The sequence below is a fragment of the Atractosteus spatula genome, chromosome 5 (genome assembly GCF_055471065.1).
Source record: "Atractosteus spatula isolate fAtrSpa1 chromosome 5, fAtrSpa1.hap1, whole genome shotgun sequence".
Classification (NCBI taxonomy): domain Eukaryota; kingdom Metazoa; phylum Chordata; class Actinopteri; order Semionotiformes; family Lepisosteidae; genus Atractosteus; species Atractosteus spatula.
Genome location: NC_142710.1, coordinates 18,982,552 through 19,009,809, shown reverse-complemented (window position 1 = coordinate 19,009,809; position 27,258 = coordinate 18,982,552). Strand labels below are relative to the sequence as shown.

Sequence of the window (27,258 nt, the reverse complement as noted above, 5' to 3'; positions counted from 1 at the left end):
CGTGAATTGATGTGATAAAGGGAGAGAAGGGTTCTAACATGCCTGTGGCAGAATCTAATTTATCACTTCAGACATACCGAAATCTAATTTATATCAATGATCTGGATTCTGGTACATTTAATAAATGAATCAAGTTTGCAGACGATACCAATTTAGGAGGATTAGCAAACACCGTAGAAATAGCAAATTAAATTTAAAAATATTTTGATAAAATTCAAGACTGGGCAAATATTGGGAGATGATATTTAATGAAGACAAGTGCAGGGATGTGCATTTAGGTAGTAAACACAAAATAGGAAATATTATGCTAGAAGAGGCTACTTAGAAAAGAGACAGGCTACTGTTGACACATGATTAATGTTTTCAAAAGAATGTGAGGAAGAAGTCAAAGGGCTAACAAAGGCTAGAATACTGTATATAGTTAAAAGTGTAGAATTAAAATCAAAGGATGTTAGACGTGTGTAATGCACTTGTATGGCCTCATTTACAATGTTCATTTTTCTCACAAGTTTTAAAACAATATTGTAACTAGTCCAGAAAAGAGAAACCTGATACATTCCTGGGCTTGACGCAATGTTCTACACTGATAAGCTGAAAAAACTGAACCATTTTAGTCTTGAATAGAGGATATTAGAGGAGAGGACTTGATACCAATATTTAAACTCCTCAAAGGCACTGATAAAGGCAACCCAATGGATTTCTTCAAAACGAACAATGAAACACAAACCAGAGGGCACAAGTAGAAACTATGTGGAAGTCCGTTTAAAGCCAAGAACAGGAGGTACTTTTTTGTCAAAATGGTTGTAGGAATCAGGCCACAAAGTTTCTAACTTAAAAGGATACCCAGCCACATTACTGCAATCAAGTCTCTTTCAAGAAACAGCTGGATGAGATCCTTGGATCAATTCACTACTAACAGCCAAACAAGCTAGATGGGCTGAGGGCAGAGCGGTAGCTCTGTGGCTAAGGATCTGCACCTGTGCCTGGAAGGTTGCTGGTTCAAATCCCGCAGTTGGCAGAGGATTCCTACTCTGTTGGGCCCCTGAGCAAGGCCCTTAACCCCAACTGCTCCAGGGGTGCTGTACAATGGCTGACCCTGTGCTCTGAACCCAAGCTCTCTCCTTGTCTGTGTCTCATGGAGAAAAGCTGGGGTATGTTGAAAGATGAATTCCTAATGCAAGAAATTGTATAGGGTTAATAAAGAAACATTATGAATAGCCTCTGCTCATTTGTATCCTTTCTTATTTGGCAATGACAAGAGGCCACTATAAGCTCTCAGTACAGCATACTATAAGTACAAGAGGAGAGCAGAACAGTATGGGAACAAACAATTATAGAAACAGGCTGAAACACTTGTATCTGCTCATGTTTGAATTGCCAATTTCCTTTTTTTCCCCATGGGAATTTGGTTATTGTGGTCAGAATCTCGATGTCTCTTACCAATGACACAGCAATATGAAAACTGAGGCGGCTGAGCTGGCTACAGTAGGCAGAAATGCCATCATGCCCATCAAGGTCTTATGTTTCTACAGTATGTGGTAGACAATACCAACTGCTGTGCAAGCTTGTCAGGTGAGATAGCTGCTGGATGCCAGTCTAACAATGAAGTCGGAAAGTTGCCAAGGGATCTTTGCACTTCATGTGATGTCAGCATTGTCCCTGGAAAGCAGCAACTCAATATAATGCTTGCAGTGCACGTTGCCTTGTATAGCACAAAAAGAGATTTCTCACTCATGCAAACACATTCCTCTCCCAACGTAGTTAGGAGGCACAGCTTTTTTCTCCCGGGCAGTCTCTCCTTTCAGTCTGGATTGTTTCCGAATTGCAGAGATGTGAACACCTGCTGAGAAATCCTCTCTGAGACTGAAGAACATGCTGCGAAAAATAACTGTCCAACTGGGGCAATAAAAAGCTGGAAACACAGCCCTCTTCAGTTTGATTGGTGTTGAAAAAAGTCCTATAATACATCACACAATGCCTTATATAACCAAGCTGGGGTCTATTCTTTTTTCTCAGGGCTGTACTTACCATGTGGAAAGGTACAGTTTTTAGTTTGATGATTAAAACAATTTATGGAGAAATCAATGCTTATAGTGATCAAGCCATGAAGCTACTTATCAATTTACCGATTAATAGTTAATCAATGAATTAAGAAAGATTTTATTGTGTCACAACTGTTATTGAAGGCATCTTTGTAGTGCAGGCTGAGAGATGTTGAAGGAGATGAATGCCCTTGCTAAGCATATCCTGATTTATTGCCCAGAGTTAAGAGAATCAAACTAGTGCAGTAGCTTCGCAATAGCATAGGCAGTAACGGGATTGGGTCACAGTGATAAATACTAGAGGCAGAAGGATATTTTTAAACTTAGATTGAACTGAGATTGAGCTCCTAAGGCTGGGAGGAGATATGGGTATAATCGTGAGTAACAATAAGGCATTGTGTCCCACAGTGCACTGACTGCAAAAGGGTGTTTGTTATCCATATTTATACTTGGCATTTATCCTGGATGGGAGACCTCCTGGGAAAAACTAAGGTTGCTGCTGGAAGAGGTGTTAGTGGGGCCAGCAGGGAGCGCTCACCCTTCGGTCCATGTGGGTCCTAATGCCCCAGACGGGGACACTATACTGTAAACAGGCGCCATCCTTCGGAAGAGACGTAAAACCGAGGTCCTGACTCTCTGTGGTCATTAAAAATCCCAGGGTGTTTCTCGAAAAGAGTAGGGGTGTAACCCCAAGTTTCCCATTGGCCCTTACCAATCATGGCCCCCTTATAATCCCCATCTATGAATTGGCTTCATTACTCTGCTCTCCTCCCCACTGAGAGCTGATTTGTGGTGAATGTTCTGGAGCACTATGGCTGCCGTCGCATCATTCAGGTGGATGCTGCACATTGGTGGTGGTGGAGGGGAGTCCCCATTACCTGTAAAGCGCTTTGAGTGGAGTGTCCAGAAAAGCGCTATATAAGTGTAAGCAATTATTATTATTTTGTCATGGCGCTTATTGCTTTTGCCTGTTGTAGAATTATTTGGGGACATTAAGACTATTTGCATGAATAGTGGGATGACTTGGTTGTGTTACGCGGTATTTGTGTTTTCTAGTTTTTATGGTGGTAATGTTTTTAAATAAAATGAAAAATTACATAAAATGAGTTTCTCTTAGCATGTACTTTATTGATTTTGTACTTTTTTCACCACTGTTGCAATGCGCAAAAACTGAAGATGAACATGCCATGCTGATTGTTGCCTATATACATGTGATTCAAAAACCCTATTTAGTTGTAGCTGGTACGGATTACTCCTTTTACAAAAAAAAAATCAAAGTAATTTAAGCTATACAAATAAGTTCTACATAGACCAAATAAGAAAAGGTGACTTCATCTCTTGGCTGTTCTTGGCCGTAATCTTCTCTTGATGATCAGATGGTCACTTTCCTTTTCATCGCGATCAAGCCCTACAATCTGTAATGTGACAGAAATTAGAATCGTCTTTTCTGATGCAGTCAGTTCTCTTCTATAAATGATTCAGTAGAGACACTAATCAATAGACAAAGTCCTCATCTAACACAACAGTAATTAACACTGAAATTAAGACCTTTGCACATGTAGACCTTAAATGCGCTTAAGCTGAAAAAGTATATCTCTTGTACTCACTAGTGATTATTTAAATTTACATCAGTGATTAATACAATAGTGATCATTATTTCATTTCATTATGTCAATTAGAATCATATCTGTATAATAGGTAACATGACTGATGACTAATTTTTATTAATTTGGCTGACACTTTTATCCACAGCAACTTCCATTTTCACTCATTCACACAGCTTGGTATTTTACCGGAGCAGTTTGGAGGAAATACATTGCTCAATGGTCCCTTACCAGTATCTCACCTGGAACGTGAACCCTTAACCTTCCTGTTACAAGCCCAGAATACCCTGATCACATTACCGCCTCAGATGCATTTTAGGTATTCAAATAATCAGTCTAATCTTTCCTCATTAGTTTTGCACCGCTGATTTATAAAATCAGGGAAGCTAAATAGCAGATTTCATGATGCAGTACATAAATAGAATTCTATTTCATCTTACAAATGAACATTATTCTGGCTCGTTCACAAAGAACACAAACGGATCAAGATTTTACACATTTGTTTTAACTGATCTCTTCAAAATTTTTTTTTAAATGAAGAAAGTTTTCTAAATGCAATAAAAACCAAGAAATGTTAAAAATACTACTTACTGGGTGAGAAGGGATATCTAAAGGAGAGGAAATTTCAGTTTTATATAGTTTTCTTTTCGACCTTTTTGGTTTGATGTCGACAGGTCCCAATTCTGGCTCTGGAGATCTAGAACTCAAGGTTCCAATTAGTTTTTTAGCTATGGAAGGAAAAAAAATAGAAATATAGTTTCAAACTAATTGTTACAAAAACAATAACAGTATTAATCCATATAAAAGCTACACTGATGAGCTTTTCTAGCTAATACTTTCAAGAAAAATAAATTTACAGCTAAAAATAACTTTTACCTTTCTTAAACACAGCTCAAGGGCCTACAACAAATTCCAAAATATCAAACCTTTGCTTTGGAGAAAGGTGGGGGAGCTCTGGATAAAGTCTCCAATCTTCTGTAAGGGTCCATCTTTTTTATTTGCTGATTTGAGGCTGGAGCTGGACACTTGCTGCTTTAAAGAAGCTACATTTCTGTTTGCAGCTGGTGATTGCTGAGCAATAAGACAAAAAATAGACAAATGACTCAAATCCAAAAAAACACAATAAATGCTTCTTCCTTTGTGTGTTTACCGAGTTTAGAAATAATGTTCCCCCAAAGCCTGTAGTGCTTTTCGGTGTCCACAGGCAACACAGCTGGGAGTATTCTGAGATTATCTACAGTTTGGTAAAAGTTCAAAATGGAGACCAACCTCTTTCACATTTCTGGCAATTGTTCTTGTTCTGCTGTTTTTCCTATTTTCACTTTCCACAAGGTCCTGAAAACAAAGACAATTCATGTTCTAAGAGTTAGGCCTTAGTTAGAAGATGTAACAAACCAATTTATTAAACCAACTGCAATCTGAATTTCGACAGATACAGGTACTGTATATTCACATGCGGCTAATGACTTGTGAAATGGTGTTAGGGCTGTTTTTAAAAGAAAATGGGAAAGCAAAAGGATATTCCCTTCTTTCTACTACGAAATCCAGATTGAGTATAAATCTACAGAGATGAATGGCATGTTTTATTTAAATAGTTGGTAAACCACAAATGTTTAAAAACCAAATCATGAATCCTTCAAGAATGCTTTAACGAACCTTTTTACAAAAACAAAATTGAAAGCTGCTGTTCCTCACACTAGAGAAGCACAACCCCCCAATATGAATGAGGGTGGTGTCATTTAAAACAATCTAATTTCCAACTGGCAAGACAAAAACTCCTCTAAAAATATCTTAAATTTGGCTTGCCAAAAAAGGTGTAGAATAATGACGGGGTTAATACGGAACCAACCTTTAAATAAAACTGGGAAGACAGAATGAACAGACAAATGATGGGGGTTCAAATAAATGTAATTTCACTCAAACCTCTTAGAATGCAGAAAAGACCTAGGTAGAGTTAGGATTTGCACATGTGCCCATGTATTTCTTGCTTGTCATAATGTCCCCAAACTTTTCTCTTTAGAGAAGAGGATGTGGCCAATGACGATCTGAGAACCACCCACCCCCAAGAGAGGGGGAACTATCTATTTGCTAATGGTATTACAAGCATGGAGGAAAACCAATTCTGACGTTAGGGAATACCTTAGAAACGATTTCATGTGTTGCTTTCAGGTTAGTTTTATTTTTCCAGCAGCCTGAAAGTATATCGCTCTTAAAAAGAAAGGGGCAAGTAAGGACATTAATAAGAACTTGCATCTTACACGTATTTTACACAATTAACTGGCTCAGCGAGTCCGAGCTTTGTTCAGGAATGCAATGTGACACAGCGATTTCTAAATGTTGAAATGAACATTACAGCTAAACTGAAATGAAAGCTTTAATGATTGGTTTTATGAGACAGAACCTCACTTGTTCTAAACACAATGGAGATAATTTTTTACTTTTAGATTGCATCTTGAGTAAAGGTTGAATAAAACAATTATATACACACACACACACAACACAAGCTATTCTTTGGCTTCCTAATTTTTTGGTGGTTTCAAACTTCTTTTCAAAATCTTAAATTCGTTCAAACTGTTCTGTGCCTAAATAGTATCAATTTCCTTGAAACTACAGGTGATGTTTGAAAAGACAGGACATGTCAGCAGGGATGGATTCCAGTAAGTTACTTTTTAACAACAATCTGAAAAGTAGAAACAGATTTTAATGGTGCAAATTAAGGCTTCCATTTTTAAAACATTACCATTTCCATCTCATTGCTCTTCCTTTTCCTTGCTGATTTGCCTAGTTTGACTGTCACTGCAGAATCTTCACCCTGCATTTTTACTTCCATCTTATTAGGACGAAGAGGGGTGAACTGAATCTCGAGTTCAGGTTTTGGAAACCTGCTAGTTCTCCCACTCTCAGAGGAAATTCCAGAAGAGTCCAGCACAGATTGGTTGTTCCCCAAAGCCTGTAAATCAAATCCCAAAATAGCAGATTTTTAAAAAAATACATTTATTGGAGAGGAACCCAGTTTTTCAAGAGCACGATTTCCTTTACAACCATAATTTTGCAGTCCTTGACTATTTTTAGTCAACAGCTGTACTACAGCAGTGTGGTTTCTGACAGAAACAGTCAACAATGCACTATACTCATCTAGAGCTCCCACACAGCAACTACAAAGCAGCAAGTTTCAACAGCCTGGTTTCTCCAATGTGCTTCTCTCAGGACTGTAAACAGGTGTTAAAGGATCTTAAGAAGGTCGTTCTGGATAGGAGGGGGGAGTGAGGGGATTCAATTACTGAAAGTCAGCCAACCTTGCAGATTAAGGTACAGACTAAAAGTACTGTGCAGTAAAACAAAATTAGGATTAACAGCTACTACAAATACTCATTAGAAGGATGTGATTCTTGTATGTTAGCAGATGAATGGCCTCTACTAAAATTGTATATTAATGATGTTCTGACTGTAAAATGACAAATAACTGATCATGTAGCATTAAAGTCCATATTTATCTGACTCTTGGTTATGTGAATTGAAACAAACACCCACATGCAGGCCATCAGCTGCTGGATTAATGATCATGAACTCTTCAAATGAGACAATAAAAATTACATTGCAAAATTCATGTTTGTAAACAGACTTTATAATCAAATACAGTTAATATTGCAAGTAAAAAAACAATCCTTAAATTGCATTAGTAATACAAAATTTTATAAGCACTTTTAATAAAATTCAAAAGCACTCGAGTTCAATCCTACCTTTTCCACATAAAGCAAAGATTTACCCAGAGTTCAACTTACATTCTACAATTATCATGCTAATGTAAAAGGCTAATCTCTGTTGGACTGCACTGGGATTTCTTTCAAAATGAAAATGCAAATTTACATAGCTGAAATACTGCTTCCACTCACCTTTATATCCTACACTTCATATTAGTGGAATGTCAGTTGATAAGTACTTTAGGCCTTGATTTTACATTTTATTGGAAAGAAATTACAGTGCAAGAAATTAAATGATAATCTTTGAATTTGAAATGGTGGAAGTGCTCCCAAATCTTTGTGAATCAATAAAGTCAGATCTCCATTATCATGCTACAGTTGGTATACATAAGATCTGCATGTAGGAAGGATAAGATCAGAATATTGACAAATTTCAGACAGACCAGCTGGAAGCATGAAATAACCAGACTGAAACAGTTGATAATGGTGAATGGTGGCCTTGTTGTTATTCAGTTTGTCAGAACAGAAACAAGGGAAAGATCTTGTCAGAAAGGGAGATGTAAGAGAAGCTTACATCTAAGAAACACTGGGAAACTGTGTTAAACTGAGGTCTTGAAATCTTGGTCATTGAAGACAACATTACTCTATTCGTAAGAGTATAAGGTGTTTAACCCCAGTGTATTGGCTAAATGTTTTAAATGAGGTAGCAGATATGTCCAGACTCTCTGTGGTCATTAAAAATCCCAGGGCGTTTCTGTATGTGTCTAATAAAGTGATCTTATCTTATCTTTGAAATGGCTTCATTACTCTGCTCTCCTCCACTAATAGCTGATGTGTGGTGAGAGTTCTGGCGCACTATGGCTGCCGCTGCATCATCCAGGTAGATGCTGCACATTGGTGGTGGAGTAGGGGAGTCCCCATTCCCTGTAAAAGCTTTGAGTGGAGTGTCCAGAAAAGCGCTATATAAGTGTAAGCAATTATTATAAATTATTATAACATTTTCACCTGTTATAAAACACTATGCTGTTTTATAAAAAAGGAAAACCAGAAGTAAATATCTCCGATGCACCACTCACTTACCTCGCTTTCTTCTGAGCTGCTAGTATTATATTTATTGCTACTTTTCAGATCATTCCCATCCTGGAAAAGCATGGAATTAGTCTTGTTAGCACTCTTTACTTCTTCCTGTTATGATAAAAAATAAAAAAAGAGGTTTAAGAATTGTCTCCTGCAGGTTCAAAAATTATTTTAAACTCATTTTAAGCCAGCATCCAATACATCACCATGGAATTAAAAACTGGAAGTACTTTTATTACCATCTTACCAGTTTCTGTAATTTTCTGTCAGTTTCTGCAGGTTGAAGCTTTGAGTTCGGTTCTGTTAAAATTCTTAACTGTTCTTTAAGTTTAGAAATTTCTGACTCCTTGTCAGTCAAGATGCGCTGAAGGTCTTCAATATTTGTACCATTGCTGGCCTGTGTTATGTACAGAAATAAATGTCAGATTCTTAAACGGACTATTGAGCATGCTGCTTACTGTTGGTGTGCCAACTAAAAGTAACTGCAAGGACAAAGTCCAAAGAAGATGAGAACGTTCAGATTATGGAAGAGAGGAGTTATTTGGCCCATGTAACCAATTATGTTGATTATATAAAGAAATTCAACATAGAAGACTTAAAAAGAAGTAACCTTAACGCTTTACAACACTATACCCCCTCGAGTTGTTTTGCTCGTGCACTACATTGATACAAAATTATCAATACGGTCAATTTGAATAGGCTTGAGTTTCAACCACCTCAGACTAAGACTTAACTGTAGACACCAGCTGGCTGCCTCACTACAGTGTAAAAATCTACACCAACCTTGCCTGCCATAAAGGTGGCATCTGCTCTGAGCTTCTCCAGCTCATTGTCTTTCTGTTGATTACTGAGGATGAGGTTTCTCAGCTGGACATCGAGAGCTTCAACCAAATCATCCCTCTCTTTCCTCCACCTTTCAAGGTCATTATCCTTCTCAGCGAGCTGTTTCCTGAGGCTTTCCTGTAAACCAAAAAATAACAACTTTTTTTCGTACCCCTCTCCACAGCACAAAAAGAAGATTTTGTGCACTACTGTACATTCACAAAGGAGTCAAAGCCATTGTTTCAACACAGGTAGGTTTTAGCTAAAACCTAAAACATCTTCTAATAGTAAAGCAAAAAATTAAAAAATTAAAAACGAACTGACTTTGTTTTGCAGGCATTTCGTACTAGACAGATAAACTCATGGCAACTATTTCATACATTTTTTGCAGAAAATAAGTGAGAGGCTCCACTTCCCATGATCTGTGACAATAAGCCATTAAAGAACAGTACAAGCTAAAGTACGTCTGTCACTCAGATAGGAGAACACAACCAGCTACCATTTCTATCTGCTGTTTGGTATAGCGCTCCCGGTCCTCAGCAAATCTTTTCACATCATGATTTCTTCTCTCCTCAGCTTCCTTTGCTTGTTTGATTAACATGAATTTGTCTTCCTGCCACTTCTTTCTGTCGGCCTGGTATTTCTCATTTGCAATCTGGGAAAATCAGAAATAAGTAGAAAACAGTGCCTACTAAAACTCAAATCATAAATGGACATCACATAAAAAGGTCCCTTTCCACTGCAGAAATAATTACTAGAAAAGAAATGTATTTATTTATGCAGAATGTATAAAAGCTCCTCCCTAAAAAATTGACCTGTCTAAACTTCTATATATAGATACACGTTAATATTGAAATGGCAGACTGCTCCCCATCAGTAATCCTACACATGCACATTTCATTCAAACTCTTACCTGAAAGCTTTCTTTTAGCTTTGCAACTTCCTGTCTTGCAAGCTCAGCATCACTGTTGTGTTCGTCCAGGTTTTGGGCAGCCATCCCATCCGATTTATTCTGGTTAAATTTATTTTTCATGTTTTCCACTTCTAAAGTTCAAAAGAGTGATCAAATAATTACACAACAGTAAACTCAATTACCAATTCAAGCTACTTATTCCTGGTATGGGCACACACATACGCATAGGGACATTTTCAATTTCAAGACTGCAATTAACCGAGCCTGTAGTATTTGGAATGTGGGAGGCTCCTGGAGAAAAATGACGCAGACCCCGTAAGAATACACAAACTCCACACAGAATTGAACCACAAGAGAACACAAAATCTAAAGAACTAATCGCCCCCTGCCAACCACAAATGTAAAATGTTAACAAAACTGTTATACACAAAACTAAAATGGTAACTGTCATAATAATCCACCTGAAGTTAAAGATTCAATCTCCTCCATTTTAGCTTCGAGGACCCGATCTTGCTCTGCCTGAGTCTCTTCCTGCTCAGTCAGTGCCAGACGCATATCTTCAATAATCTGTTGCCGTGCATGAAGATCTAATAAGAAAATTGAAAGACGTCTCAAAATCACCTTAAAAAAAACTTGAATGAGCTGAATCACGTTTCTTAATATATAGGAAAAAAAGATTACCTTTGCAAGCCTTCTGGTAAAGCTCCAGGTTTTGATCAGACTTCACTATGGCATTAGACTGTTCCTGTAAACAAACAGTCAGGTAAAATAAGAGCAACACTACTACAAAATAGCACTAATGCATCTATGTATAAAGAAGTAGAGGAGTAAGGAATAGGAGGTACACTGGAAATTGAGAAGAAGGGTTACAGGATGACGTTTTCAATAGTTCATTAGTACAGCCACAAGAGAGAAGGCCTGTCTGGACACAGTTTTCAAAAATCGATCAGGAGAGAATTCACAATACTACGGTGGTGAAACCAGTGATCTAAATGTCGTCAAATCTGAGATGTACTAAAATTCTAGACCAGGTCAATTAAACACCAAGGCATTGAAATTGTGGATCAAAGGATGGATCTTTAAATAGAAACTTCACTAATGTCTTTTCTAATACAGCTGTCACAAATATGCAGTTCTACAAATAATACAAACATATCCACAGGAGACTCTGAAATAGCAGAAAATTAGTTATTAGTAGTTTATGCTACAGAGACATACAGTGCCTTGCGAAAGTATTCGGCCCCCTTGAACTTTTCAACCTTTTGCCACATTTCAGGCTTCAAACATAAAGATATAAATTTTTTATTTTATGTGAAGAATCACCAACAAGTGGGACACAATTGTGAAGTGGAACGAAATCTATTGGATTTTTGAAACTTTTTTAACTAATAAAAAAATGAAAAGTGGGGCGTGCAAAATTATTCGGCCCCCTTGCGTTAATACTTTGTAGAGCCACCTTTTGCTGCGATTACAGCTGCAAGTCGCTTGGGGTATGTCTCTATCAGTTTTGCACATCGAGAGACTGAAATTCTTGCCCATTCTTCCTTGCAAAACAGCTCGAGCTCAGTGAGGTTGGATGGAGAGCGTTTGTGAACAGCAGTTTTCAGCTCTTTCCACAGATTCTCGATTGGATTCAGGTCTGGACTTTGACTTGGCCATTCAAACACCTGGATACGTTTATTTGTGAACCATTCCTTTGTAGATTTTGCTGTATGTTTGGGATCATTGTCTTGTTAGAAGATAAATCTCCGTCCCAGTTTCAGGTCTTTTGCAGACTCCAACAGGTTTTCATCCAGAATGGTCCTGTATTTGGCTGCATCCATCTTCCCCTCAATTTTAACCATCTTCCCTGTCCCTGCTGAAGAAAAGCAGGCCCAAACCATGATGCTGCCACCACCATGTTTGACAGTGGGGATGGTGTGTTGAGGGTGATGAGCTGTGTTGCTTTTACGCCAAACATATCGTTTTGCATTGTGGCCAAAAAGTTCGATTTTGGTTTCATCTGACCAGAGCACCTTCTTCCACATGTTTGGGGTGTCTCCCAGGTGGCTTGTGGCAAACTTTAGACGAGACTTTTTATGGATATCTTTGAGAAATGGCTTTCTTCTTGCCACTCTTCCATAAAGGCCAGATTTGTGCAGTGTAAGACTGATTGTTGTCCTATGGACAGACTCTCCCACCTCAGCTGTAGTTCTCTGCAGTTCATCCAGAGTGATCATGGGCCTCTTGGCTGCATCTCTGATCAGTCTTCTCCTTGTCTGAGCTGAAAGTTTAGAGGGACGGCCAGGTCTTGGTAGATTTGCAGTGGTCTGATACTCCTTCCATTTCAAGATGATCGCTTGCACAGTGCTCCTTGGGATGTTTGAAGCTTGGGAAATCTTTTTGTATCCAAATCCGGCTTTAAACTTCTCCACAACAGTATTACGGACCTGCCTGGTGTGTTCCTTGGTCTTCATGATGCTCTCTGCGCTTTCAACAGAACCTTGAGACTATCACAGAGCAGGTGCATTTATACAGAGACTTGATTACACACAGGTGGATTCTATTTATCACCATCAGTCATTTAGGACAACATTGGATCATTCAGAGATCCTCGCTGAACTTCTGGAGTGAGTTTGCTGCACTGAAAGTAAAGGGGCCGAATAATTTTGCACGCCCCACTTTTCATTTTTTTATTAGTTAAAAAAGTTTCAAAAATCCAATAGATTTCGTTCCACTTCACAATTGTGTCCCACTTGTTGGTGATTCTTCACATAAAATAAAAAATTTATATCTTTATGTTTGAAGCCTGAAATGTGGCAAAAGGTTGAAAAGTTCAAGGGGGCCGAATACTTTCGCAAGGCACTGTAATTGTCCGTCATTGCCTCTTAGCTTAATCCCAAATTAGAAGAAGTTATTCATAACCTTCAGGGTATATTTTGTATCATTTTTAACCATTCAGTGTTCATGATTAAATTATAAAAATAAAAAATACATTTAAATTTGGCAAATTAATGATATTATTGGATACATTAAACTTGAATTCTTGAGTTTAACAAATCCAGAGTTTAAAAAAAGAAGCCACAAAAAGCACAGTCATTTTTAGTGCTTATTGTCATTTTTGTGCATCTGGATTTTCAGCAAGCCTTTCACAAAGTTCCCCACGCAAAGCTTACAGGCAGACGTATTCAAAACCGACTAAAGAATAGGACATAGAATAAAATTAAGTATCTCACTGCACCCAGTGCTGAACCTCATTTAGATAAATGATATTGATCAAGGAGTCAGTAACATATTAGTCAAATTTACTGATGATGATATAAAGCTTTGGGGGATGGCCAACACAATGCAGTTAAGTCATTACAGGAAGATTAGGATATGAGGTGACATGGCAAATTTAAGTTCAGCAAATATAAAATTTTTGTAAGAGAACGAAATACAGCACTACAGCACTGGGCATAACTATATCACAGGAGGTGCAGTATTGCTGGGCACACAGTGGTGTGGAAAAGGGGGCCGAATCGCCACACTCAGCATATTGGTAATTCATTGCTCAAAAAGACAACAGGAATCTTGTTACACTGCAAATTAATGCAGCCTACAGATCAAGAGAGGTTATGCTGAAACTGTATATGTTTGATGAGAGTTGGAGAACTGAATACAGTGCTGGCTGCCACTTTACAACGGGATCAAGTGGAACTGGAGGAATTCCAAACGAACAGCTTTGGGCATGAAGGTGTGTTATGAGGACAGGCTGGAGGAACACAATCTATTCAGTCTCGCTGCAAGACATCTCAAAAGGCATTCGACTGGGGGCTTTAAAATGTTAAAGGCAGTCAATGAGGTAGATTGGTTCCAGTATTTATTTCAATTACAGTGACTAGAGCACTGGATGATAAACTGGTTAGAAGACAATATGCACCAATATTAGAAAGGTTTTTTCACAGAGAGATGGGACGTATTCAAATAACAGGAACTGGAGGTGAAAACTATCAAGTATGTGTGATGGATTCTCTCAGTGTACAGGTAAAAGTTGAACCCTGATGAACTAAATGGCCTTCTTTTGTCATTCCCATTTTTTATGTACTGGAAGAAACAAAGGACAATGGGCACTATCCTGTGTGTAAAGCAAAAGGATTTACACTTACACTCTTCAAAAGTTGAATTGTCTGATCCCTGCTTTTCAGATCATTCATCATTTGGTTTTTGCCCTTCTCCATTTCACTCAATTTTTGTTTCAGGGTTCTATTTTCTTCACGCAGTGTAGAAATCTGTAAGGAGAAAAAAACTTCCATCTTTATAGCCATTATATATGTGTTGTAGTGTTTTAAATCTAAAAATATTTCTCTTGGATATCCTTCATTTGTAAACACCTTAGTTTTTATAATTTCAGTACATAACATTATATACTGAAGCATTCACAAGCTAAAAGCTGAATCAAAAGTACAAAGTTTCTGAATTAGAGGTGTAACGCCTTTAGAGGAAACCTGTTTAGGTGCTTTGCTGCATTCTAAAGGCATGAAGATGAAAGCAATGATCATAGAACAGCTAAAGCACACCTACCTCTTTTTCCACCTGCTGTATTTGTTTTTTGGCATCAGCCACCTTCTCTTTCAAATCCGATGCATCCTCCTCTTTTCTCCCTAAATCCAGATTTAAACTCTTGATTGTTAGCAATTTGTCGCTCATCTCTTCCTTTAACCTATTAAGAAGAGAAACACTTAAATTTGCGTATCGAAGCTAAGAAGGCTATAAAGACACTTTGACATTCAGTGCTTATTTCTCAGCAAGGTCAGAAATCCAGTCACTAAACTGCATTAGAAACTCATTTCTTGTTTTCTACTGAAGAATTCAGCATTATTCTCTGTCACCGTTATAAAACGGTCAGATATACTTATTGCCCACTTAAGACTTCACTAGCAACTGTTAATTATGACATATTTTATCCTCAACTACAAAGTTCAAAACAACTGCATCCTACCTGAGTAATTCTTGCTCCCTCTTTCCCAATTGTGTGTCCTTTTCTGCAATTGTTTCTTTGACCAATCTAAGGCTTTCCATGCTTTGCTCAGCCTCCTTCAGTTTGGCTGCTTGAAGAGAGAGACTTGACGTGGCACCTTTGAGTTTGCTTTGAGCTTCCTCTAAACTGCTTTGCAACTCTGCAATCAAGGACTCTTTCCCTGACAGCTGTTGCTCCAATGCAACTACTTTGTCAACATTGGATTTTGAAACCTGCAACTGCTCCTCGAGATCTCTTATTTCTCCTCTGAGATTAACAGAAGTGGCCTCAAGCGCAGAATACCTCTGCTGTATCTCGGCGACGTGCTGTCTTTCAGATTCAAGCTGTTTTGAAGCGCTTTCAAGTTGGTCTCTCAACTGGTTCACAAGATCTTCTTTTGAATTGAATTCAGCATTGGCACTGTTAACGCCATCAAGCTCTCGTTTCAACTGACTGGACAGCTTGTCTTGCTCAGCAATTTGCCGTTTGAATTCACTGACCTCCTGCTCGAGATCCACAATCTGCTGGCTCTTGAGTGCAGACTCCTTAACTACTTTCTCACATTCTGCACGCAAAGCACCGATTGTATCATGGAAATGGCCACTGTCCCTTTTTGCTGCCAAAACCCGCGATGCTTCCAGTTCGTGTTTAAGGCGCTCCGTTTGATTCGTGAGAGATTCCACCAGCTGTAATTTCTCATTGAAATCGACTTCTAGTTTCCTCAAGAGATCTTTAGTGGCACTCAATTCTGCAGAAACCTTTTCAAACTTCTCGGTTTGCGCTCGCACTGCGTCCTCCATGTTTTTAAGGAGGACCTCTTTTTGTGTGGCTTCTTGCCGGAGATCACTCATCTCATTTGCCACCTTCTCTTTTTGCGCAGCGATCTTCTGGTTTGCGTCTCTTTGTTCTTGCCAAGCCGTCACAGTGGCTTCATAAGAGCTGACCTGCTGCTGCAGATTATCACTTAACTCTTTGACCTTTTGTTCAGAGCACAAAAGTTGATCTTTTATCTTCTCGGTTACCTCATCTTTCAGCTTTATTTCATCCTGGAAGTGCCTCCTAAGGCTTCCTAACTGCTGCTGCAGTTCGTCCACTTTTAATTTAAGTTTTTCCACCTCCATTTCCTTCAGATTAAGTTCTGCCTGGAGCTCATCCATTTTAGGAGTTGTGACGCAATGATTTTCCTCTGGAGGAGGACCTAAAGAGGAGAGAGGCAGGCTGGTGAAGGGTTCTGTTGCAGAAAAGTTAAATTTGGTCAGCTTCTAAACATTTTTATATAGGCCCTCAACATTATGGAATAGCAGTCTTGATTCAGGTCTACTCATTCATGTTTAAAACATACATTTCAGCATAAACTACTATACTGATCATTAACGAAAGAGGAAAATGAGACTTGAGGAAAGAAGCATTACATTCCTACAAAATTAAATTCAGAGCAGTTACAATTGTGCTTGAAATAAAATGTCTACCTTTATTAAAGGAAACAAAACTTTGGAAAAGCATATTAGTTCAAAACTTCAGACATCTTAAAGTCAAACAAGTCAATATGTTTAAATGAGCTTCTTTACAGTGTGAATTACAGTGAAAGCTGTGAAAAACTATTTGCATACAAAAGCTGTTATGCTACAGCTTTTGATTAAGTAGCAGAAACATACAGTCTGCTTAAAGTTAGAAATTTGTACATTTGCACAAAATCTTTTAAACCGTAAAAGTTACACTTTCTAGATCCTGTCAATAGAAATTTTAGCTTAGTCAGATGCCTTCATACACATGGCAACAGGAATTTCTGCCTGTAAGGTCACCCACAAGGAAAGCTACATAAATCTACCATATGGTCATTTAGGAGTAGAGGACGTACTGTGAAGGAAATCATCCCCAAGAGAAATAGTCAATATTATTGACTATTTTCAAAAGGTTTATTGCAAAGGGGAAAATGAAAATCACCATTGCCAGTTTCTTTATTATGACCATTTAACTTTTGCAAATCTTTGCAGTCCACAACTCCAACTGGTCTTAAATCATCTCGGGGGTATTTATGGACAGCTGGTATGTGTTTTTAGGCATTCATTCCAGCTCATTTCCAAGTGTGAAAGTCAGCTTGTTTGTTTATGCTTAGAAATATATTAAACAACCTCTAGATTTTAAAGTGTCTGGGGTTTAAAGGCAGCTGTCCTATCTCAAGCACTACATACAGAGCAACATCACAGGTGAATGCCAGCTCCATTGGCATTATTCTTAAGAAAGTAGCGCTTCTAGCAAATATCAATGGTTTCAATTTGGATTCCAAAACATATGTAACTTTTTGGCACAAAAATAGTGGATATGAAGACAAGGAAACATGTTTTGCAATAAAACCTTTAAATTTATTTGAAAAATATTTCCATCTTGAATGGGAACCAGGCATGTTAAACCTTACAAACTTCACGATGCATGACATAGCCAACCAGTGGTTTTAAAGTAAGTTTTTAGAAAACACAAATTTGAAATTAACAAAGGCATCAGCTATTTACAATAAAAAATATTGCAATGAGTATAGACATTCCATGAACAGAGGGTAAATAAAATAAAAACATAGTACACTGTTTTCAACAACAATGGGGAAAAATGCTTAATTACGGCATTAATGGAAAACGCAGACATCCCATTGACCAAATTGAACAAACAAGATATTCCCTTTCGTTAAATGTTCAATTACATTGTGATTGATAGAAACTGTGCTTTGATTTTCACGGATTCTGTAACAAGGACGTTTCAGCCTCTTGCTCCTCAAATACCAACGTCTTCTGTAACAAGTCTGAAAGGTACTCCTCCCAGTCCTGTGGCTGGAACTGAACAGTCACAACAGCCATCCTTGTACCAGTCCTTGAGAGCTATTTGAAACTCCACATTTTGGCTTAATTTGGGGTTTCAATGGGCTAGGCTGTAGACCAGAGCTGATATAGCTTTCAGGGTCGTAGCCCCCCTATACAGTGAAACCTGTGGCTCTCAAGAACAGGAGAATAAAATCCCTCCCTTCTTAAAACTTCACCAACCACGTGTGTTTTGAGCTCAAGGCTTGGGAATACCTTACTGCTGGCTTAAACACACACACCAAACCATAAAGTGCATTTTATTAGGAGTTATAACACGACAACCATATCAATACAGAAGTTAAAAAAGCAGTGAAAAAAAAATCCATCATTATTAATATACTGAACTACCGAAATACTGATAATCTTTTCTTCAAGACACGAAATGTTCGCCCTGTGGTGCCATTCTTTCTGTTCCCTGCCTTATGCCCTACAAACTGTGGCTGAGTTTTAGCATCATTTAGTGCAGAGCCTGTACCTTTCTTGAGAGGCGGCTGTCCCTCCGGATCAGGAAAGGCATCACAAGGTCTCTTTCTGCTCTCATTCCCAGAGCTCGGATTGTTGGAGCCGGAGCAGGTGCAGTTAATTTTCAAGTTCAAGATTTCTTCTTTGATAGCGTCAGTTGAGGTTTTCTATAAAAAAAACATTGATAAGTGATAAGATGTTTGCTAACTGAGTCAACATGTTTTAACACAACCAACAATAAAACGATTTGCATACTACAATGTCTTAATACTATGAAGTGTTGAAATATGCATCTTAGATACAGATCTTAATCTTAAAGAAATTCTGTAATAAAAAGATTGTAGAAGTACATTTAGATATTTTGTAACCTATTATGATCCATCAGATTAATAGTCCGTCTAGCTTTTCCTGACAAAATGTCAAGACTGATTGATTACATGCATAAACAGGTAAATGGGCATCATGCATTTAAATCCCATTGATTAAACACTGATGAGGCACTACAATATTGCATTCACTCCTGTTTAATATCACTTAGTTTTGTCAAAGCTTTGATTTATTTTTGTTGAAATATGTCAGGATGACAAAATCATTATACAATGAACATAAATGCTATCATAAAATATTATGTTAATTTATCAAGAACCTTCCCAAAAGCCTCGCTTTAGAAAAAATCATAATCCATCACCCAAATTACATTGGTTTTACAAAAATAATGACTTACATTCTTTGCAACCGTTTCTTCCCAGTGGTCTAATGCAGTCTGTAGTTTAGAGATCATCTCATCCTTTTCCTGACAGATCTCCATAAGACCCTGTAGTTTTTCATTCTGACACTCTAGGCTCTAAAGCAAAAGGAAATATCTTAAATTAGCAAAATGTATTTAAGAATACCTTGGCTACAAGTTTTAGAAATGTTACAACAGTTTATTTGCGCTCCATTTTTTAACACAGCTACAACAAAGCATCACAATGCCTTGGGAGACCACTTTACCTTTTCCCATTAACAGTCTTGGGACAAAACATGGAGACAATGGTCTCTTTTGTAATCTAATAAATCAAATGCTTAATTATCACATTCACGTTTGCAATGTTTTTGCCGCAGAATGACATTTTGCTGCATTGGAAAACTTTTTATGAAATCTGTAAGAATGATTTTTTTAACATACAGATTTGTGTTAACTATATATGCACAACATCAAATAAAAACGTTTGAGTCAATAGATGTATCTTACCCTTTTGGCTTCTTCCAGCTGGTCATTTGTTTGACTGCTGAAGTAGGCTTCCACTTCTGAAACAGCAAGCAGAGACCCCCAACTGTGGCATTGTTGTCAATTCAGCTATACAGCTATGAGGAAAGTGCACTTAAGGGCAAAACAGGAGGTACTTTACACAAAGGGCTGAGGGAGCATGGAACAAACGAGCCAATCAAAAGGCAAAGCTGATATTTTGATTTCCTTCAAGGAACAGTTGGATGAGATTCACTACCAAACGAGCTAGATGGGTCAAGTGGCCTCCTTGTGTTCAGAAAACTGCAAGTAGAATTCACAAGAAAACAACAAAAAAAATACTTTTAAAGGGCCGAAAAAATACCTTTGGTTTTCAGACTAAGGAGCTCTTCGGTTTTATTCTTCTCTTCCGACAGCTTAGCTACCTTTATCTCAAGCTGAGTAATCTTTTCCTGAAGATCCGGCAAAGCAACGAGACAATTTTGTGCAGCTTCTGCATCTTTCTTTATGCTAACAAGATCATCTTGCATACAACCAATTATTCCATCAAGAACAACAATTTGGTCTTCCTAAAAAAAAAGTAGAAATATTAGTATTTCTTTGACACTCACAAGAGGGTTCCACATACTCTAAATATGTCGATTTTAACACATTTCAAAGTTCCACTACCTGTGGCTGTTTTGCATCTTCACTTGCAACATTGTGTTGATCGTTTTTTTTGCACACCAAGTTTTTTAGTATTTCCATTCGTGTCTCTGCTCTCTCCTCAATGATCTCTCTCTCATTCTCAAGGCGTTCACTACAGAAATTAAGGGTTAAACAAAGACGCCTGTTAAAAAAAACTGTGCAAAAATAAATAATGACAGGGCACTAAATGGGATTGAGACATCACTACCTGAAATCGCTTTCCATTTGCGAGTATAATTGCATGAATTCCTGGGAAACGTCTTCACGAATTCTTGATTCCAACAATAGTTTTTCTGATCTTTCTTCAACTATTTTCTTCTTTAGCTCTTCTATAACGGAAAGCAGCTTCTGAAAGTTGCAAAACCATGAAAATAAGTTTGAAAAATTGCATTTTATAACAAATCACTAAATCTTGCAGAGACCATTTGCCCGTCTTAATATCTAGAAATAATGGGAAGAGTCACAATGATAAAATTTAAAAATATAATAAGAAATGCAAAATTACACTGCTCAAAAAATAATCTTTATACAATTTTCCACTGGTTCTGAGGCGAGGAAAAGAAACTTACCTCATAAGATTCTTTACTTACAACAACTTCTTCTTCTTCCTCCTCCTCCTCCTGGATGACGTCCTCCATAGTTTCTTCCAAGCTTTCTTCTTCTTCCTTCTCCTCACCATCATCGTTTTCTTGCACATCCTCTAAACTTGTATCCCAGCCAATTAAGGAGCTCCTTCTCTTTCTCCAAAACCTCATTTTGTCTGCATTATTAATAATGAATGAGACCTCTCTGGCTGACTTCTTTGGAACAACGGGAGCAAGCTTTGTCGTATTGAGAACCACCACCTGCAGAGATGGAAATAAAGAGAGTCAATGAGCAGATGAAATAGTAATTAACTTTTCATGAGAAAAGTAAAGGCCCGTCTGTGAACAAGGTTACTTAATGCTGCTAATGTAATGGCAGAGATCAATATCAAACTCAGTCTTAAAGAAAAAACAAAGATAATTAGAGGCATTTCTTTCTGTAAACATAATACCATTTTTGTAAGCACATGCAACATACTCAGTTTCTAGAACTTAAAATTATTATGGGAGGCGATACGTTGTCAGATAAATGTTTACCTTCTGAGCAAGTGCAGAAAACTTCAGTACATTCAATGTTTCATCAAACATTGAAGCACACTGGTTAATGTTCACGATCATACAAGCTTTTCCTCTGCCACAGAAAAAACCTTGAAGGTAATGAGTCAACTTGCTCTCCCTGAAGGGTATGTGCTGTAGCAGCCTAAAAACAACGCACAGTAAACACCATGAGAGCCAATTTAGTCATGTTTCTACTCTTTCATTTACACATTTCTCCTTTACACCCTTCCCCTGGAAACTTTGATCCAGATTTCAGTCTCTTCCGTTTCCCTGTTCAGCGATTCTACCCATTCTCTTTTGCAGTTCTTACCCACCCCTTTGCCATTCATACCTCAACACCCCTGAAGAACAGTGGGTTTCTTGCTTTTAAGCATAGAAATAACCTTTACTTGTTCCCTTGCAGCTTGCAAACCAACATAGCTCTCCAGGCTCATTTTTACGAGTATTTTATACATTCACTTTTCTAGGAAAATGCTAAAAGAAAGAAAAAACAATTGCAAAACCTATTTAGAGAATCAATGTTAACGATAATATAAGGGCCAAACATTCTCCAGTTTTCAAGAATCTCTCAAAATTATCTCCTGTCTATGCAGTATGCTGTTGCCACCTTGTGGTTCAATTGAAAATAAATTAAGCATCCTCAGAAGACTAGCAAGTCCTAGTGTAGCACCAATCAAATGTTTTAGCTTGTAAGCAAGTAAGTACCTTTACAAATATACAAGGTTGGAAAAAATGCAAAACAAAGGAAACAAATTACTGAAAACACTTTAAATGTACACAAATGCACATAACTACCCAAAAGTATACCAAGTACTAGTTACGAATGATAAAACTTAGGCTACTTACTTTGACTGCTGGTTGTGTCTCAGTGCTTTGAGACATTTGCCCAAGATCAGCAAGGAGCTATTAATGTTTCCTGCTTCTTTTAAGCGCTCTCCTTTGTTCTGGGTTTTAGCACATCTCTCCGATCCAGCTAGATCACACAATGACAACCTAAAAAGAAAAAAAAGCAGGTCAAACTTTGCATTTAAAAATCAAGAAAGCAAAAAAAAAAAAATCAGTAGCAAAAGCGACACTTACTCGCTGATATTTTGTACACGAGGTATACCAAGATCTTCAATCCGTAAGATTCTGATGGAGAAAATGCTGTGGCTTTAAAGACAAAAACAATTGGAACAGTTCAGTCCCTTATAAGAGTGTTCCAAAACAACATCTCCATTATTACCATTAATTGGCTGATTTCATCTAAGGAAATACTTATTTAGATCCATTTCCATGGCTAGTGTTTACTCCAACTGCACCCTTCTTAAAAGATAAAAGCAGTGTCCCACCAAGCATCTGAACCCACAAGCTTCGGTTACGAGTCCAGAAGCACATACTAGTGAAGATTCCCAAAATTGTGTATAATTTTTCCATTAGCAAACACTGTACATAACAGAATGTGGAAGGAAATAATGCAACGTCATGAAGATAACCGGAAAAAAAAAACCAAGCAGTTAGAATTAAGTTTAAAAAAAAAATAGCATTACCTTCTGCTGGACAGATGATTCAGCTTTGTGCAGGAAAAGCTCTGGTGTTTCTTCCCCAACTTTAGAACTTTATATGCCTCATCTGCATCACTCACCTGAACCCACTTGAGATCTAAAAATGTAGAAAGACTCAGGTCATTAAGATGTCAGTTCATAAATTCTATCACATATACACCTTAAAGAGTTCTTGTCCAACATCCCCACCAGTACAGTGAAGCCCAAAGAAAAAGAAAACAGAAATACCTTTTACAAAAGGATTCCCTTTCACATCTTGTGAGAGCCGAAGAGTACTTCTCTTCATGGAATTATTTGGGATCGTTTCAAGCAAGTCATAAATGTTTTCATTATAGATTTCACAAAAAGACACCCAGACTGAGAATTTGGAGTGACTGTTCATATCCAAAGTGAAGCTTTCTGAATCCAATTCTTCTGTATTGTTCACAGCAGTGCCTGTGAAAAAACAGAATACAAACCCAAGAGGAAAAAACGATTTCAACAACAAATGCAAGTGTCGAGTTAATTGGCAAATATTCCATGTTAGCTAGCTTCTTCAAGAAGTAGTATTGGGCAAAATCCTAGTTTGACTTATATAAAAAAAATATCCTTTAATAGACCTAAAATGTTGAACGTGAATACATACCTTCAAGTATGGCTGACTTGCTGGTCGAATTCAATTGAGCAATCATGCTTTTCTGTAAATCACACTGCATAGATAAATTTAGATAAGTAACAGTATGAAGCACAGGGAATACGAAAAGGTAGTAATTTCAAAAGGTTACCTCTTTTGCTAATCGCAGAATGGTCTTTTTGTTTGCAATTTCCTTCATGAGTTGCTCTTTGTTCAGCCTCATGTATTCTCTGCATCTCTGTGGTTTAATGTCCATTTCTGTATAGATTTTATCTTGAATGTTGTTGAATATCATATTCAAAGATCTTGGCAGAAGGCCACTATTGTTTTCGGGCCCTATAAAAACAAAAATCTTATTATTAGTTACTAAGCTACGTTTGCAACCATGGATGGTTTGTAATAACAGAAATAGCACAAAAGAATGTAGAAAATCACACCTAAAAAGGTGAAGGTCTTTCCAGCATTGGTTACTCCATAGGTAAAAACAAGGGAGTTTCCCCCTTGAAGAAAGTCTTTAACTAAAGACTTGACTGTGCCATCAAAAACCTCCTTCTGTGTTGCTCCTGGACCATAAACCTGAAGAAAGTGAACATAGAAAAAACAATGAGCACGACAGTATAAAAAATAATCATGAAACATTAATTTCCGGTCACATCCCTTACATCTAGATGAGAATGTTTCATGGGATAATGTGCTAGATCTGGGTTCGACAACTCACCTGTGAAAACTGAAACCGCTGGGCTGTTTGAGGAAGTGACTTATCACTGAGCCGAGATGATAAAGAGCTCCTTGGGGCCTTGAGGAACACCTTATCTGGATTCTCAATGCTAATGCACTCCTGCACGTTTAAAGAAAGAAGAGAAGAGAAATTAAATCCAGAATTACAACATTTGACACGTTACAGAAGGTTCCTGCTCACATTTTGAGACCCTCGTGTTAAGAACTGGACACCCTTCGCTCTGCCTTTTAACCGCTTACCTGGGATTCGTCGCTGTCCATTTCAGCTTGTGTGAAAGGTCTGATACGAAGGTAAACCTGCAAGTGTTCTCTCTCCTGTAAGCTGGATTCCTGGAAGGCATATATGCACATTTTAAGAATGGCGCTTAACGCACCAGTGGAACTTCCTGAGTGGAGGACACTCTGAGCTTTCAAAGATCCTCAAAAGGCATAAAACCTCAACTACAAATGAATGCCAAAACATACACAATCAATAGGTATAAACAAGTAATCAAATGCATTGGAAACAAATTTAAAAATAGGGCAGTTACCAGCAAAAAACAAACAGTTTACACATCACGAAAGTACACCTAATTGATTATTATGCTATGAAATATATGGCACTATATTTAAATGTAGAAATTTTGAAGAATTACGTCCTCCCATTTCTATAAAAACGTAATATACTACTTTTGATTGCAAAACTGTTAAGAAAAAGGCTAGGTTACAGGACTAACTTCTCTGTTACCCCTACGCTGGGGCACAGGGCTGTTTAGCTAACGTGACAATTACTGATTAACCATGCTTAGCATGTGATTGCGATGCATCATATAACATTATATGCTGCTTAACACCTTCTTAAACTTAAGGTCAACAGTGATTTAAAATGAGTTAAATCAGTTCTTTTAAAAGCAGCTTACCTCAGAAGTAACAGAAGACATGGACAAAAACTCTCCAGAAAGATCTTTTTTCAAATCCTCTATACTCACAGCTTCTATTTTTTCCAATCTGTCATTAAAGCAGGATTCCATCATGCTATAAAAATATGCAGTGCAAAAAACAGACATACAAAATTATAAGGCTGCAAATTAATGGAGACTCTCTCTCTTTTCGTATTTGGTAACTAGGCGAACGTGAAATTTTACCTAACTGATGGAACCCAAGGTTTCGGTTTCAAATATATAGCTGGGATGCCCAAGAGTGACACCCGCAACTTTTTGTGTAATGCCAACACAATTACTATTCTCCATCCTAAAATAATTCCCTTTTAGTTTCCAATTATGACTCCACGTTCCTGTTATCAAAAAAGGGTATTGGGTCATAATATTTAATAACATTTATCTGAAGTACTCCCTTGGACTAACTTTTAGGGCTACATATGAAATAACCAATCTCTTGTCTAGTATTAAGAAATTGTATTCCTTTAACCTGTCTGCATATGACAATTCCTTGTGAACAGGAATTATTCTCACAGGTGTACTTTGAACTCTAGGTCAAGAATCTTTCTTTGGTATGCTGACTAAACTAAACAATATTCTAAATGAGGCATTACAAAGGCTCCGTAAAGTTGGACATAACTTAAATACTTAAATTCTACCATTTGTGAAATACTCATAAGTTCTGTGCACTTTTATTTCTGCAATGCTTGATATTTCGGATATTGATATTTCTCCAAGTCTTGATAAAGACAAATCTGTATTAACATACAGATTCTTTCATGTGTAGCCTGCTGCAGATCTACAGTAAATCTATACAAAATACTCATTGATTATTATCATTAGTGAAAATTAATAATCTCATATTTTGCCAAATGTTTACACTTGTTTTCTTATAGCTTTTTAAAGTTTTATATTAATTCTCTCTCTGTGATTGCATTACACGTTTCTGCTTCACCTGTAACTCAGAATAATGTTATTGATTTTGGACCCGTTTAGGCAGACAGTAGAGAACTTTACTGCTCATAGGAAGAAAGTGTTCTCCTATTTTCTCCATTAGATGTCAAATTTTCCGAGGCCCAGATTCTGGTTTACAGATTAATTTACTTTTTTTTTTCTATCCACGCCCTTAAATCAAACACAAGCAGTACAGTAAATCTAAACTTGGCAAATATCCCACCCATCTAACTAGGACCTAGTTTTCATGGAACTGAATGACCGATACATCTTTAACTATTAAAGAATTTATTAATCAAGCAGGAAAACACCCATCAGACAAAATGACACTTGACAATCAGGCAGAACAGCTGCTCGCATGATAAACAATACCGATAAATTGCATTGTCCCAGAAACACCTATACACCACAATCTCCTAAACCACTTTTACATTTCTAAAAACTTGAAACTAAAACCGTAATTGCGTTGTATAAACCCTATTGGTTTTTTAGGGGTTAGAACTTAACTACGGATTACCTCACGTTGTTATTACTTGGAACGGAAAAAAATAAGTGCAAACAATTTAACAAGTCGCAAATCATAGCAACAACCATTTATGGACAAACATGAATACTTTCTGAAATACAACCAGAAATATCACCAAACTTACACAGACAATGATTTTTTTCCCCCGAAACCTTTTATCCAAACCACAGCACTCCGTTCTTCATAAATTATCGCGGTTCTTATTTTTAAAATCAACCAATCAGGCGTCACTAGCGTAGAGGGTCATGGGAAAGGAAGCGGAACTGGAAAGACGAAATTGTTTTTCTTTTTTTTCCAATGGGAATTTGTATGGCTATGAAATACTTTATAAATCTTTATAAATCATGCGTATTCGAGAAAAACGTCCAGTAAAGTCCCCAATATGATTAACTGGAGATGCAACATTTATGTTAAATTCAATTATACTGTGCTTAACAGTGTTTAGATAACAAATAATA

The 27,258-nt window shown here is 37.4% G+C and overlaps 1 protein-coding gene across 1 annotated transcript; it reads right to left on the bottom strand.

Annotated features, from left to right (window-relative positions):
- Positions 1 to 3,152: 3,152 nt before the first annotated feature.
- On the bottom strand, positions 3,153 to 26,987 carry LOC148834686 (kinesin-like protein KIF20B). The gene is made up of 34 exons (XM_088916480.1): positions 26,925 to 26,987; positions 25,303 to 25,417; positions 24,644 to 24,733; positions 24,384 to 24,503; positions 24,103 to 24,241; positions 23,817 to 24,001; positions 23,678 to 23,741; positions 23,281 to 23,487; positions 23,038 to 23,149; positions 22,589 to 22,660; positions 22,355 to 22,501; positions 21,488 to 21,650; positions 20,936 to 21,211; positions 20,575 to 20,714; positions 20,349 to 20,478; positions 20,044 to 20,248; positions 19,686 to 19,741; positions 19,176 to 19,295; positions 18,465 to 18,618; positions 15,120 to 16,335; positions 14,702 to 14,840; positions 14,287 to 14,409; positions 10,841 to 10,904; positions 10,621 to 10,746; positions 10,160 to 10,290; positions 9,746 to 9,901; positions 9,208 to 9,384; positions 8,672 to 8,821; positions 8,428 to 8,532; positions 6,387 to 6,596; positions 4,916 to 4,981; positions 4,573 to 4,717; positions 4,238 to 4,374; positions 3,153 to 3,457 (listed from the first exon to the last, which is right to left on the bottom strand). The coding sequence occupies exons 2-34, from the start codon at positions 25,414 to 25,416 to the stop codon at positions 3,374 to 3,376; spliced, it is 5,523 nt and encodes a 1,840-aa protein (XP_088772606.1). The 5' UTR covers position 25,417; positions 26,925 to 26,987; the 3' UTR covers positions 3,153 to 3,373.
- Positions 26,988 to 27,258: the final 271 nt, after the last annotated feature.